This window comes from Rhineura floridana, chromosome 9, assembly GCF_030035675.1.
Source record: "Rhineura floridana isolate rRhiFlo1 chromosome 9, rRhiFlo1.hap2, whole genome shotgun sequence".
Classification (NCBI taxonomy): domain Eukaryota; kingdom Metazoa; phylum Chordata; class Lepidosauria; order Squamata; family Rhineuridae; genus Rhineura; species Rhineura floridana.
The window spans coordinates 16390465-16407158 of record NC_084488.1 but is presented as its reverse complement, the minus strand read 5'-3'; the positions used below and the strand labels follow the sequence as shown (position 1 = coordinate 16407158).

The following is a 16694-nucleotide window of genomic DNA, read 5'->3' as shown; positions in this document are numbered from 1 at the left end:
TGCACTATAGATTTATATAATGGCAAGATGATATTGGCAGTTTTATTTTTAATACCTTTCCCAATGATCCCTGGCATAGAAGTTACCTCTTACCAGTTAGATTTGATGAATCTTTGCACCAGCATTTGTACTCCTGTCCTCCACTAACTCTTTGATCCCTGTTGCACCATAATCTATGACAATTCTCTCAAATGTTGTGCATATTTTCATACCTTTGTTCTAATCCTCATAGAGATCAGATTGCCTAATCCCTTTTTTCAAGGGTGCAATATTGAATTTTAGGTTATGGTGACCACTGTTCAACTGGCTCAGTACAGTACTTGGTTGTATAGGATTTGCAAAGCCAACAGATGGCTGCAAACAATCAGGTATTATTAAACCAAGATCAAAACAGATCATGACTGAGGCTGTGGCTAAACCTCAGGTATATGTTTCATTTTGGTCTTGTAATAACATCCCAAGGCTGATCATGCAGGTTACCATATGGACTGCATTTCTTTCTTCTATTAAGAATAGATTATGATAGGCTGAAGTCACTTAGGATATTGCAAGCTCAACATAACTCATTTGAATAAAATAATAGCTGAGAGAAGGGACTGGCAACAAGCCCAATTCCAGTATTTCCAGATCTGCTTGAAAGAATTCCAAATGCTAAAAGTGAGTGTCAAAGGGATTACCTATCGAAAAACCAATCATAAATTGATCTGTTGTTCAAAACATAGCATACAGCCCATCATATCATTATTCAGTTCATTTATATCATTGGCTAATGTATATATTTTAGCCACCTAATGCACAGATGTTCAAATAATGACACTCTAAAACACTTTTTTTTTTTTACCAAAAGTGGGAAATGAGTCAATGGAACAAGAATTTAGTTTTGTAGACAAGCAAAGATGTTCACAACTGAAGTGAACTGGATTTTCCTGTCCTTTACCATTTTCATTGATAATCACAACAATCTTCAAAGGGTGTGTCTTAAGAAATACATGAATCAAATAACCAAAGGTCCTATGAGCCCAGGAAAAGGCTGCTCATTCATCTCTGCATGATTCCCTGCCCTGGAGTTTGCTTTTTGTATGTGTGTGTGTGTGTGGGGGGGGAGGCTGTCATTCTGATGCATCTCTGCAACCAGTCCCAATGCACTCAAACAATAGGATGATTCGTCTTCAAAGGAAGCTGCCTGTTGCGTATTTACATGATAGTGATTTTGGCTTGTCTCCTTCTGTAATGAGGTATACCTCTCCTGGCCTAAGACATTTTACTGCTTGAGGCAAACGACAACATCACTTTCTCTTGCTGTCACTCTTTCTCCCCCAAACCCCATTCCACATACAGAAACTGATTGGACTGCCAGTTAAATCTTGCTTCAACCCTGGTGATGGGAGGACAGCATCCTCCACCTTACCTGAGAGCAGCAAGCTATCTCAGGAGGCTCAGGGAATACTCAGCTCTGACCTCTGCTAGAGAGGAATGGTTGCCACAACTGCCCCCTCTACACCATCCAGAGTCTGCTGAATGAGGCAGCAGCCTCACTGTGCCTAACGGTAGGGCCGGCCCCTGCAGTTTGCCGATTTCCTGCAGAAATACAGGAATTGACTGGTTCGACTGAGCAGACAGTGTCAGATTCAGGTTTCAGAGGATGACCCTCAGTGCCCCCACATTCTCACCATGGGCCGATATTCTCCTTGTTGTCATTGCTGCCAACTGCAGCTCATTTGCTAGGGAAAGAGATAGCAGGCAAGGTAGTTATACTAAGTTAAAACACACACACAAACAGAGAGAATTTAGTGAAAGATAAAAGAAGGGCAAAGGGGCAACATGTTTTTCAACACTTTGTCCCACATAGATTTCCAAAAGATAAATAACAGTATACGTTAACACTCCCATCCTAAACATATTTTCTCTGAAGTACGTCCTATTGCTTTTGATGGTGTTCGCTTTCAAATAAGGATGCTTAAGACTGCAGCCTTATTTTAATTCCGGATTTATTGATGTACTTATTGCATTTATACCCTGCCCTTTAGCCAAAAAGGCTTCCAGAGTAGCTCACAAAAATGAAGAGTAAAACAGTTCCTTCCCTCAGGCTTACAATCTAAAAAGACATGCCACATGAGGAAAAAGTAATAGGAGGGAGGAGAGGAAAAGCAAGCAGAGGCACAAGTTCTTAAGTTTACAGTTCTTATAACACAGTTATATAGTTCTGTCTAAGCAGATTCTGGATGTTTAGAAGGGCTACAAATCTCTAGAAGCACTCTTTCCCCTGGAGCCAATCTGGGAGCCGCACGGTTGACACTGTCTGAGCCAAGCATGGTTGCTCCTGCTACACAGTTCCTCCTTCAGACAGCTAACCTGAGGCAGTTGGAACCCAATGTATGATGTTTGAGAGAACCGCAATTTTCACACACAAATTATAAAATTGGTGTGTGAAAATTGTGGCTCTCTCAAACAACCACAGTCCAACAATGGGGAGGGTGGGAGGGGAAGCTATGCTTGTGGGATGGCAAAAGCACTGGTACCGCTACCTGCACACTCCATGCTTTGCAGCCACTTGTGATGGAAATCTGCATCTGTCAGTCTTCAGCACATAGGAAGCTTCCTTATACTGAGTTAGACCACTAGTTCATCTAGGTCAGTATTATCTGCAGTGGCTGGCAGCAGCTTTCCAGGGTCTTTCCCAGTCCTACCTGGAGATGCTGCTGATTGAACCTAGGACATTTTGCATATAAGCCACATGATAAGTGGATGATATGAGGAGGGCACTAAATAGGGGAGAATTCACCTTTCTGGTCCTCCTTGATCTCTCAGCAGCTTTTGATACTGTCGACCATGGTATCTTGCTGGATCGTCTGGAGGGATTGGGAATAGGAGGCACAGTATTAAACTGGTTCCGTTCCTTTCTCTCCGAGAGACACCAGCAGGTGGCATTGGGAGATGAGGTTTCAGACCGTTGGCCCCTCAACTGCGGTGTGCCACAGGGCTCTATCCTCTCTCCCATGCTATTTAACATTTATGTAAAACTGCTGGGAGCTATCATCAGGAGGTTTGGGCTGCAGTGCCACCAATATGCGGATGACACTCAGCTCTACCTCTCATTTAAGTCCTCACCAGAATTGGCTGTGGAGACCATGTCCAAGTGCCTGGAATCCGTGAGTGGATGGATGGGAAGAAACAGGCTAAAGCTGAATCCTGATAAAACGGAGGTACTGCTCGTGGGAGACAAAGGAGGGTTGGGAAATATTGACCTGGTGTTTAATGGGGTAAAACTGCCCCTGAAGGACCAGGTCCGCAGCCTCGGGGTGATCCTTGATTCCGGGCTGACCATGGAGGCTCAGGTTTCATCGGTGTGCAGGGCAGCTTGGGGTCAATTGCGTCTCATCCGAAGGCTGCAACCCTACCTTCCTGTCCATCAGCTCCCACTCGTAGTACATGCTCTGGTCACCTCTCGTTTAGACTACTGCAATGCGCTCTACGTGGGGTTACCCTTGAAAACAGTCCAGAAATTACAACTGGTACAAAACACGGCGGCTCGTTTACTTACAAATAGCCGCCGTTATGATCATATTACCCCAGTGTTATACAATCTCCACTGGCTTCCAGTTGTTTTCCGGGATCAATTCAAGGTGTTGGTATTAACCTTTAAATCCCTATACGGTTTTGGCCCAGTATACCTGAAGGAGCGCCTCCAGCGTCATAAAGTGTGCCGCCCTACAAGATCTGCCACTCAGGGCCTTCTCTCGGTTCCACCGACTAAAGTGGCTAGGTTGGTGAGGACTCGAGAGAGGGCTTTTTCTGTGGCAGCCCCCACGCTTTGGAACTCCCTCCCAATGGATCTTCGACATGCCCCTTCCCTAGATATATTTCGCCGGGGCCTGAAAACTTGGGTTTTCCATCAGGCCTTTATGACCTTTGAGACCTCCAAGGTGAACTAATTCTAGAACTGGAAAAAATGAACAATCTACTAAATACTGTAATTTTTGTATTGTACTGTACTGGCTATATTGTTTATTGTATTTTATCATGTTTTATTGTACGCCAACTAGAGTGGCCATTGGCTAGATAGGCGGCCTATAAATTAAAGTTTATTATTATTATTATTATTATATAATCCTTTGTAGGGGCAAATGATGTTTATTTCAATAGGGAAATTTCTCCCCCAAAACTCTTCATAATCCTTGTCTGTACAATTCGTGATCTACGGGGCCAAACACAGCCCACCAGCCTGTGACCTGCCCCTTTTTGCAACCTCAAGCAGGCAACAAACCAGAAGACCTATCTAGATTCTGGTGGGTGTCATTCAGTTTGTGGGCACAATTTGAGCAAGCCTGCAGGAACACATAAAGATGGTTCCAGACCACAATTCTGCAGCAACTAAAGAAACTGCTGACTCTGTGTGAATTTTAGAAAGTTATCATTTTTATTTTAAACCTTAATAACGCACCACTTAAAGTAATGCACTCCATAAAACTGGACATTAACACTTGATCTCCCAGATTGTAAGTCCTCTTTTTGAGCAGCAATGTCTTCTTACCAAGGAGGCCAATGTTATAACTGCAAAGAAACATTCAATGTCATGAGCACTCAGGAGCCATTTCATGTGGTAATTACAACAGCCAGTCATATAGAAACAATGCAAACTTATCACAAGTCATCACAGCTTGATTTCAGCTCTGCAAAGCAGTCAGATGGATGACTGTATACATCAATGGCTGTACACTCAACAAAGGGATGCACTGCAGTTTTCAATGCATGATGTATAACTGCATGAATAAAATATTCAGCTGCATCCTAAACAGACCCATTCAGTTCTCAGTAACACAAGTTCTTTTGACGTACAGAAACATAGCTGCAATCGATATTCAAATCTGATTACTAATTAATAATTTCAGATTTACTGGAAGCTACCAGTGTCCGCCTTGCTGTGTCATCAAATAAATTACACTTCAGAAATGTTTCTCATTTTGATTTGTAACCATTGCCCCAGTTTGATACAAGGGAGAGCCATAGTTCAGTGGTAAAGTGCATGCTTTGCATGCACAACGATTCTATGCCCCGCAGCTCTGGTTTAAAAAAGAGATTTCAGGTAGCAAAGCTGGAAAAGCTGCTGCTATCAGAGTGGACAATAGCACACTCATTAAACTGACTCAGCAGAGGGCAGCCTCATTTGTTCTATCTCAATAGTTCAATTTAAATATCTTCTCCACATCCAGACTGGGAAAGTGCCAAGGACTCAAAAGCTTCCTCCCTTTTCCCTTGCTTTGGAAGGTTAGGTGTTTGCAGAAAGCTTCCATGCTTCCTCTATTCCGTCCTTTTTTCTTCTACATAGATTCCCTTTTACATTTGCTGGTTTGTTTACTGTGACATCCAAATCAGAAAATCTATGGTTAGTGCTTACCATGACTGCTTCCAAAATTTGGTGTGTACACACAGAGAGAGAGTGGGGAGAGAATTTTTTTTTAAAAAATAGAAGTCATTTGTTCATTTTCCTGAAGAATTAGCACCGCTGCTCTGCTCTTGTGAAATGGTTTTGCAAAAGAATATGGATTCATATTGATGCCAGAAGAATCTGGAAACGTTTGTAAAATGTTGGACTCACAAAGAGACTGAATTCAGACAAATGATTATGTGTCAATACAAAGCAGAACAGCTTGTTAAATATGGCTTAAATATAACAGATTCTCCAAGATGTGGCTTTTTCCAACAGTGATTAGTCTGTGTTCAGACTTTGTTTCCCACAGAGAACCCTTTCCATGTGGCCCTTATTCATTGCAGTAGCTTCTGAGTCACATTCTAGGGTTTGCTTTCTCCATTAAGAATATGGGGAGAAGCAATAAAGCAGGTTGAGACAGTTGATGTGCCATAAGCACTTTGTAAATCAGGGTTCAAACTAACTCCACACAGAGAGACACAACAGTTTAAATCTGCTTAGACCAACGTGTGGACTACTAAGCTGAACACAATTCAAAAGCCTTATCTTGTGATCTGGAAAGTTCAAGACAACCGGTGTGTTTGTAGTCTCAGGTAGGCAAATCAACCAGATGCTTATTAAGTCCTTCATAGGCCACAATATATGACTGGTGAGCTATGTGTGGCTTGGGGATTGACTAGTTATGGTTTACATTTGTCAGCTGTCTGTAGTAAAGATAAACCCATTGGGGAAGAAGGCAAATTACACTTCTTTGCATGAGTAACCCACAAGGCCTTTGCATGCCAATATAATCTTCTATCTAATTTATATTTAGAGGTTACCATTGATCCAAAGAAGAGAAATGTATCCCAAAGTAAACAAAATGTGTCTTCAGAAGGCACCTTAGGGCAGAGGGAAAGGGCTTTGTCTTGTACAAATAAACGGCACACATTTCCTGCTCAGATAAGTGACTAATGCAAAAGTTGTCCACAGAGTATCCCAGTGGGGAGGTTTGCTCTTGTCAAACTCGCTCTCTCTCAACCGCTCTTCTGCAGTTTCATGCTAAATAAAGCTTCATTTTCCCCATAACATCCTCAAGCCCTATCTGAAGAAGAAGAATGAAAAGGCATGCAATATGTGATACTAAATTAGGATAGTTTATATTTTAAGTGAGAGCCAGTGTGGTGTAGTGGTTAAGGTGTTGGACTACAACCTAGGAGACCAGGGTTCGAATCCCCACACAGTCATGAAGCTCACTGGATGACCTTGGGCCAGTCACTGCCTCTCAGCCTCAGAGGAAGGCAATGGTAAACCCCCTCTGAATACCGCTTACCATGAAAACCCTATTCATAGGGTCGCCATAAGTCGGGATCGACTTGAAGGCAGTCCATATTTTAAGCATGCCACACTGAAGTGCAGTGAAAATCTCAAACTGTAGGTTTCAACTTAAGTTGTATTTCCTTCATTTCATAACTTAATACAGGCTGTTGAACTATTTTAATGTACTATGTTAGAATATTATGTATTATGTTACCATACGCTATATGGCAATGCACTGAAAACCCAATCATTGATCATATACACTATATTTTTTTAATGTTAGGCTTTTTCAAAGACAATCCATGAGCACGTTAATGCTTACAGAGCAGCAGACAGAAGTTCCACATTGTGCAGACCACAACATATGGTGATGGGAAGGTTAGGAACATAGGAAGCTGAATAAGCATTGTCTACACTGTCTGGCAGCAGCTCTCCAGGGTTCCAGACTGGGCTGTCTCCCAGCACTACCAAGAGATGTCAGGGATTGAACCTGGGACCTTTAGCATGCAACCCAGATACTCTTCCACTGAGCCTCAGCCCTTCCTGTGGCTTATCTAGAGTACAGGGGCAGGACACATACTCGGGCTGTGTCTGGCGGGCCAGAGGGTAGTGAAAGGCCATCACTGCTGCTTAGTAGATACTGAGGGGCAGCACATGCCCACACCTTTATTGGCAGGCATTGTGTAGCAGCAGCAAAAGTTGGGGCAGCTATTGCAGCATTTCTTTTTTTTTTTACTCCAGTCCAGCTCATGAGCCTCACTAGTCATATTAACATATTAGCAGCTATAACAGAAATATAAGTTTCACTTGCGTAATTCAGCCTCCCTTAATTTCCAGTCCCCATATGTTGTTGAACTACAACCTCCATGATTCCTGATCATTTGCTATATTGGGGGTTGTAGTCAAAACAACTCTGAGGATCCAAGGTTGGGGAAGTCCAACTTAATTTCAGGAAGAATTGTTTCCCAATGTCAGTTGCTTCTAGGACACACACACACACACACACACACACAAACACAAACACAAACACACACACAATGATCCCGGCAAGCAAGATGCATGCCCATGAGCAATCGTCTGTGTGCATAGCCAAAGTAATGTTCATTCAAGGCTTGCTGAACTCTTTGATGCATTTCTGAAGACCACCCATTGTTATATGTGACTGAGTGCTCACAACTATTTTTTACAAATATATTTATTACGAAATACAAAATCACACTATATAACTTATACAACAAAAAATGCCAAATGTACAAAGCATTCAAAAAAAAAAAAGATAAACTAAAGAGAAAAGAAGAAAAAGCACATAAAAAACATCCATACAAGCAAAAAATAAAATACAAAGTATTTCATCACATGGATCAATAACTTTAAACAAATAACTTCAATATTTATATAATTTCCTCCAATTAAATATTCTTTACATTAAAGGGCAACAAAAATACTATCACAATACTCTCATTATGACTTGTGGTTCCACCTGTTTCAGCATCTTTTTAGCCCAATACATAACAAAAGGTGCCCATCTTTTGGTAAAATGATAATCTACTTGCCGACCTTCCCTCACTCTATGTGTCCTTGTGGTGACGAAGTTGAAACATTGCCTCACTTTTTTTTGTATGCAATTTTTATAGGGAGGATAGTGATAGACTACTTGGACCAATTATGAGGAACTTTCCTGGCAGGCCATTGGTCTGGTTTTTGAAATATTTCCCAGCTGATTTTAATAAGTCTACAACAGATACAGTGGCTAGTTCCTATTCTCTGCTCAAAGGAGTCACAAGAGGATTCTTCTCTCTTAACTGCTATTTCTTTTATGATGTACTTTTATATTTCTGTATCTTAATTATTCTGATGTTTTTATTGACTATTTTATTTTAATGGATCTGTGACTGTATATTAATAAACTAACTAACTAACCTCACTCTAACAATGTTGGTTGATTTCAACATGGAGACATTCTCCCATAGTTTTACAGTCCAGTTATCTAAGGTTTAAGGTTATTGTGAGACAAGCAACTATCAACAGATAAGTTATCATTTCCATACTGTCTGGTAATACCTGACCTTTAATATGTCCCAGAAGAACTGTCAAAGTGTTTGCTGATAGAGCATAACCTGTGATATATTCTCTCTCTGCTAGTATTTGCTGTTGGATCCATCTTTGTCACTAGAGGACCAGGTGACCGCAGTGGCTAGGAGTGCCTTTTACCAGTTTCAGCTAGTAAGATAGCTGTGGTAGTTTCTGGACCTGGATACCTTGACCACTGTTGTCCATGCACTGGTAACCTCCAGGCTGGATAACTATAATGCACTCTGTGTGGGGCTGCTCTTGAGGTTGGTCCGGAAGCTGCAGCTGGTGCAAAATGCAGCAGTGCAACTACTCACTGGGGCAAGATATCGCCAACATGTCACCCCACTGCTGAAAGAATTGCACTGGCTGCCCATTAGCTACCGGGCTAAGTTCAAGATCCTGGTTTTGGTGTACAAAGCCCTATACAGCTTGGGACCAGGATACCTGAAAGATCATCTTACCCCTTATATACCCAGTCAACCACTACGCTCTGCAGCTGAGGGCCTCCTGCAGATACCATCTAATCAGGAAGTCCGTTCCGCACAACATAGGAAGCGAATCTTTAGTGTAGAGGCACCTACCCTTTGGAATTCCCTCCCTTAAATATTAGATAGGCACAATCTCTGTTATCTTTTTGGTATCTCCTGAAGACTTTCTTCTTTCAGCAAGCCTTTAAAGTAGAGACCTTATCCCAGACTGTGTCTGTATTAGAATTGCTTTTTAAGATGTTTTTAAAGCTTTTTTAAAAAAAGATGTTTTTAAAGATGTTTTACTATATTTTAAAGTCTGTTTTTGTAATGTTTAGAGTGCTTTTAGTGTTGTTTGCCTCCCTGTGCTCCTACTGGGAGAAAGGGAGGGAGGGAGGGAGGGATGATTTCTGCCCGGAATAGTTTTGTTTTTGAACAGGACCAAAAATTGTGCAGGATATCTGCATGCATGGACGTGAGTGCTCACAACTGCTACTGGCATTACATTTAGGTCTCAGACTTCTTCCAAAGTGTCCAGGATAGCATAGATCATACCCTCCCACCCTTTATATTTTCAAAGCAGGCTGAGGGATGGTAACTGGGTCAAGGTAGCTTCATAACTTGAGTGAGGATTTAAACCCAGTTTTTCCCATCCTAAGTGCAAGAGGCACCCAGCAAAGGCCTTCCCTGGCCCCCACAGGGTCCTCTCCCTCTCTGCTCACCCTGCTGAAATTAGGCTTGAAAGAAGATTTCTATTGTAGTCAGTAGAATAGGTTGTACTGTGTGCTTGGTGCAAGTGACTGTATGTGTGCGGGGGGGGGGGTTCATGACAATGTTTCCAGTTTGCAGTTGTGTCCAATAGCCCCAAAATATTTGCAACTCCCAGTCTGTTTTGCATGCAGAAGCTCCCAGATTCAGTGTCTGGCATGTGCAGGTAGAGCTGGGGAAGTCTGATCTTTGAACCCCTGGAGAGCCCATCAGTCAGTGTAGGCAATAGTGAGCTAGATGAACCAATGGTCGGACTCAGTATAAGGCTGCTTTTTTGTTCCTAACCCTACATACCACACTGGCTGTGGACTAGGACCACAGATATTAGAGAAATGAGAGGCTGCAATGACAAGTCATATGAACATATGAGGTTGCCTTTTGCCAAGTCATACAATTAGTCTGTCTAACCTAGGGTTGACTACTCTGAGTGGTAATGACTACCCAAGATTTTAGGCTGAGCTCTGCTACCTGAGACACCAGGGACTGAACCTGGGACCTTTTACATGCAAAGCATGTGCTTGACCAGTGAGCTATGGCTCTCCCTCTATGGCAAGTCAAGGAGTAATATGATTAAGGTTTTCAGATGTTTTCTGATATGTTCTAACAAAAACAAATGACTTAATTTTAAGCCCTGGAATAGCACAGCCAAGCTGCAAATGTCATACAGTTATTTGATTCATTCATCATATCCTGTAGCATGAGTGTAGTCATGTTTACGGGCTTTTTAATATTTTTTCAGGCTATCTTTGGCATTCAGTTTTTCATGGGACTTGGAAATAATTATTCCATTAAAAAAAGAAGAGAGAAGTTTGAATGCCGTATCAAAAATTATGCCCGCAGCAAACTAGTTTACATTTTCCCCCCGCATAGAAGAAAGTTTAACAAACGTGTATCTTCAGATTCACAGAACACATCGGTTTTTGGTACAAATTTCAAAATAGGCCTATCGATATTAAAAAATCATTTTAATTTCAGAAAAAAAGCAACAGTCCACCCAAATTTCAAGTTGTTATAAAAGGTGGTGAAGTCATTGTCATCATCTTAACAATCCTAACCCCTGATCCATCCTGCCGGCAGGGGGTAGAATTGGGCTGAGGTCTCCCTCCAAAGTGTCCTACCACATTCTACCAGCAGGGGACATTTGCCAACACGGAGATCTCCCTGTGCCTGCCAGAAGTGTGGCAGAGTGCATGCTATTACTCTCGTTCCTGCTGCCACTGGGAAACATAAGCCCGGAAACAGGGTCTTACAGGGCAGGACAGCACCCAGCAGTGGATCCACTGGATGCAAAGCCAGGCCATTTCAGGGGTCTGCTCCAGGCCCCAGGGTCGCCCTAGACTAGAGCTGGTACAACAAAACTGGTAAGAAAACTGCCTCGCCACTTCCTGCCCTGGCCAGCAGGGCTGCAGATGTGGTGGACGATCCACCATGCCAACCCACCACGTAGGATTGCTTTTTAACTGCCGGTTCATACACACCTGGTCAGCAACTAGTTTTACTGGAGGGCTGGGTTTAGGCAAAATAGAAGGCATCAGGTGAGGCCACCACTACCCAACATGAGCTACTACCATGTCCAGAGCTTGAAAAAGTTACTTTTTTGAACTACAACTCTCATCAGCCCAATCCAGTGGCCATGCTGGCTGGGGCTGATGGGAGTTGTAGTTCAAAAAAGTAACTTTCCCAAGCTCTGACCATCTCAGAGTGATTCCTGCCCCTTCCATATCTCCTCTTCTACTGGATTGGCAACTTGGAGTCAGGTGGTTCTCCTTCGAGGGTTCCGACACAGTGCAGCAGGCTCCAATCGCTAATCTCTTCCTTCAGTGTATTAGGAGGAAGTATTACAAAAACTTCACCAGGGCGATATCACTCAAAAAAGTCACACTGCTAGTGTCACAGAGATACTAAGAGCCAAACTAGGCATGACATTAAATGAATGAGTAGAAGTTTGAATTTAACATGCAGATTTTTTTTTAAAAAAAATGCAGACAAAACAACAGCTGATGGGGAGGGATTTGATAACAATTGGGATTACAGCAGGCTTTGTTAGGATTTTTTTTAAGGCTTCCCCTGCCCCCACTGATGGAGTACTGATGAATATCACTCCTCTGAAGCTGCTATTTGCATTTGGGAGGAAACTGCCTGTTGGAGTTAATGCAAGCAAAAGTTTGAAAGGAACATTTTCATCAGGACTGCAGCAGGAGAAGAAAGGGTTAAATTCTCTTCCCAGCACTTAATGCAATCCAGACAAAGAATAACCCCCAGGGCGGCCATAGCTCACTGGTAGAACATCATCTTTGCATGCTGAAGGCCCCAAGGTCAATCCCCGGCATCTCCAGGTAGGACTGAGAGAGACCCCTTCCTGAATCCAGGATCTACTAACACAGTATAAGAAAGCTTCCTATTTGCTATTTGCATGTGTGTGTGTATTTTCAAAAATGCATTTTAAAGGCAAAGACATGTTTCCAGTTTGGGCTTAATGCGGTTGATGCAGAAGGTCTATTTCTTTCGGGAGGAAGGAAAGAATATAAATTTAATAAATAAAATAAATAAATAAATAAAACGTCAGACTTCAGCAAGGTGGAAGAGCAACAATATTGATTTATTGGGGGTGGGGGAGAGTCAGGTATATAGATTCAATTTTTTAAAGTATATTTCAAGAGCATTTGTTATGGTTACATTTTATACCTCAAAATCACTATGAGAATGTTATCAATAGGCTTCAAAACAAAAGAGCATCCTTTCCTTTAGAATTTTGTGCCTTTTGCGTGTACATATAGAAACCTAGCCCACTTAGCGCAATCCTAACCATGTCTACTGAGAAGTAACTCCTATCAAGTTCAGTGGGGCTTAGTCGCAGGTAACTAGTGTTTGGGTTGTAGCCTCATTTCAGGTGTAGCCCTCCAGATGTTTTATTCATTTTATTTTATTTAACAAAATTTATATACCACTTGAATGTAAAGACCTCTATGCAGTTTACATAAACATCATCAACAAAACATTAACATTATTAATAAAACGGTGAAAAACAAACGCATATTTAAAACAACTACTAAAATATTAAAACAGATCGACATCTACATGTATGGACAGGCTTGCCTAAACAAAAAAAAAGCTGAAGCAGACATTGAAAGGAATACAGGCTTGTTAATGTCAATAGGCACGGAGTGCCAAAGAGTAAGTGTTGCCACACTAAAAGAACAATTTCTTATAAGTGTGGAATGAGTATTACATTGCCCCTGTAACAGTGCCTGTTCTGCAGATCAAAGTGCTCAAGTGGGCACATATGGGGTAAGGCAGCTGCACAAGAAAACTGGTCCCAAGCTGTTAAGAGCTTTATAGTAATACCTTGAACTTGGCCTGGTAACAAATTGGCAACCAGTGCAGATCTCTAAGCAGAGGTCTTATATGCTGACAGGGTCTCACTCACATCAGGAACCATGTTTCAGCGTTCTGTACTAATGGCAATTTCTCGGTCAAGTGCAAGGGAAGCCTCACATAGAGTGCACTGCAGGAACTCAGTCTTGAAGTCACCACTGCCTGAATTACTGTGGCCAAACTCTCTCAGTCCAAGAATGGTCCTAGTTGCCTTACCAGGTGCGGCTGAAAAAAGACACTTCTAACCACAGAGACTACCTAGCCCTCCGGTGACAGAGTAGGAGCCAGACTGCTCTTTCAAGGGAGTACAATCCCATCCAGTGCAGGCAATTGTCACCCTGGGCTCCTGCTGGGAGGAAGGGCAGGATATAAATCAAATAATAAATAAATAATGGACCAATTTCTTGGACATGGGAACCATCCATCCACAATGCCTCCATCTTGCCAGGATTCAAGCTCAGCTTATTTTTCTGTATCCATGCCACTACTGTGTCCAGGCACTGGTCCAGGGCCCGCACAACCTGTCCTGATTCTGATATTATAGAGAGGTAGAGCTGAGTGCCATCAGCATACTGATGACACCTTGCCCCAAACTCCTAATGACTGCTCCCAGTGACTTCATATAGATATCAAATACTATTGGAGATAACCTGTGGCACCCCATAGCACATCAGTCAGGGGCATGAAAAACAGTCATACAACTCTGTTATCTGGACTTGGTCCTGTAGATAGGACTGGAACCACCATAACATGGTTCTCCCAGTTCCAATTTCACAGAGCCAGTCTAGGAGGATACCATGGTCAATGGTATTGAAATCCTCAGAGAGATCAAGAAGCAGGAGCAAGGTCCCACCTCCCTTCTCCCGTTCTCTATAGAGGTCATCCATCAGGGCAACCAAGACCATCTCAGTCCCATGGCCAGGCCTGAACTCAGATTGGAATAGATCTGGGTAATCTGTTTCATTCAAGAATGCCTGCAACTGCCCCACTACTACTCTCTCTACCACCTTCCCCAAGAAGGGGATATTTGCTACTGGTCATTAGTTATTCCAATCCAAGGGATCCAGGGCCGGTTCCTTTAGGAGTGGCCTCACCACTGCCTCTTTCAAAGCCATAAGGATCACTCCTTGATGCAGTGAAGCATTAACCACACTCTGTGCCCAACCAGTCAACCTCCCTCTGCTAGAATTAAAAAGCTGGGAGAGACAGGGGTCAGGAGGGCACATGGTCAGGCATGTAGCTGCCAGCACCTTGTCTACATCAGCTGACTGCATAAGCTGAAACTGATCCCACAACACATCACTGATGTGCTGAAATACAGCTCCTATCAGCCCCTGCACGCACAGCCAATGGCCAAGGATGATGGGAGTTGTAGTGCACCACACCTGCCTTAGTTACTTATTATGTAGTCACTCTGTATGTAGAACTGGACAGTTCGCCAGGAATATAGATGCTCCTGAGGAATAAGTCATATGTGATCTGAACGCCAGGTAAGTGTGTAGGTGGTAAGAGGGAGTGTAATCGCTCTTCCAACACTGTGGCCCTATGTTTACTTGCTCACTGTAAGAGGAGGCATTACTTGGCACAAGACAGAAGCAAAACCTCAACAGGTCACATGAAACAATACAGTTGACTAAGACCCAGTGCTTTTCAAGTAGGCTCATCTGCAGGATAACTACATATACTACTTTGCACACAAGATTAAAAACAAATTTCAAATGCATTCTTTTAATGGTAAATGCTAAAATATTTGTGTCATACACTAAGGCTGCAATCATAAACACAGTTACTGAACACAGTAGAAATTACTTCTAACTTTAAGCATAGCATCAGATTTAGGCATACTTTTTAAAAAAAAGATATTTTTATTAGTCACTTTTTCCCCAAAATTGAACTCAAAGTGACTTACACAAAAAAAAATTGTGCTCATACTTACTAGGGAGTGAGCCCAATTAAAAAAATCCAATGGGCCTTACTTCCAAGTCAACATGCATAGGAATTATGCTGTATATACCTTATGGATTATCTGAGGAAGAGTCTACTAAAAGCTGCCCTGGGCTCCTGCTGGGAGGAACGGCGGGCTATAAATCAAATAAAAGCACTGGGCCTTTACAAGTTGCACAAGTTTTTTCCCTCTCCATATTCCCTGGATTAGTCTCTCTCTCTCTCTTTCTCTTTATTGTTCACTGAAAATGGTACTATCCATGTTAAGGAAGGTATACTGGAAGACTACAACCCTATGGTGTCCTGCTGGACTCCCATCAAATTTCCCAGACTTCTACATGAATGCTGAATGAGGTAATCCAAACCTTTGGGGTGAGATGCCATCAGTATCCTGATGGCATCCAGCTTTATGTTCATTCTCATCTTCTTCTAGTGAGGCAGTGGAAGTGCTGAATCAATTCCTGAGATTAATGAGATATGGAAGAATGGTCAATAAACTGAAGATGAATCTTGTCCACACAGATTTTTTTTTTTGTTGGTAGGTGGTTAGGCTGATCATGGAGATGGCGTTTAACCTATTTGAGATAGAGCCGCAGTCGCTCTAAACTCTAAAGGATCAAGCCACAGTTTGGGAGTGCTACTTGATCCATCTTTGGAGTTCCAACTGGCATCCATGGGGCACAGTACTCTCCACCAGTTGAAGCTGGTGCACCAACTTCAGCCCCTCCTGGACAGTGATAGCCTGGCAACAATGAATCATGCTCTGGTAATGCAACCTGAATGCAACACATTATACATGAGGCTGGTTTTTTGAAGGCTCCTTGAAACTTCTTTTAGTTCAGAGTACAGCTTCTAGCTAGGCCGCTAACAGGGACCAGCTCTAAAGAACATGTTGTACCAATTCTGAAACAGGTTCACTTGCTGCCAATCTGTTTCTGAGCAAAGTTCAAAGTGCAGGGGTGGCTAACCTGTGGCCGTGCAGATGTTGTGAGCTCCAGCTCCTATCATCCCTGCCCATTAGCCATGTTGGCTGGAGCTGATGGGAGCTGGAATCCAACGACATCGAGAGGGCAACAGGTTAACTATCTCTGTGCTAGTGATTACCTTTAAAGCCCTTTACAGATTAGGACCTGGGTGCCCTTGCCCACCTGTACCTGCTTGTATAATTGTTCCCTCCTTCTGAAGTTAACCAGTTAGCAAAGGGCCTTTGGGCTGTGGCCCTCCACAGCTATGGAACACTCTCCCTATGGGGGCTCACCTGGTCCCTACTTTCATGACTTCTGAGTCTTTTTATTTTCTTTATTTCTATCTTTTTTATTTTACATGTTATTTATACCCTG

The 16694-nt window shown here is 42.6% G+C and overlaps 1 protein-coding gene across 2 annotated transcripts in view; it reads right to left on the bottom strand.

The window, feature by feature from the left end:
* The window catches only part of PCDH7 (protocadherin 7), a 551613-nt gene that overhangs the window by 447088 nt on the left and 87831 nt on the right, over window positions 1–16694 (bottom strand). The window contains exon 2 of one of the 2 annotated variants that reach the window (XM_061584039.1): window positions 15766–15815. The exons of the other annotated variant lie outside the window; for it this stretch is intronic. Within the exon in view, the coding sequence (XP_061440023.1) occupies window positions 15774–15815 (42 nt within the window). The 3' untranslated portion in view covers window positions 15766–15773. Of the gene's footprint in view, window positions 1–15765; window positions 15816–16694 lie in introns of those variants that run through there. 2 annotated transcript variants of the gene reach the window in all.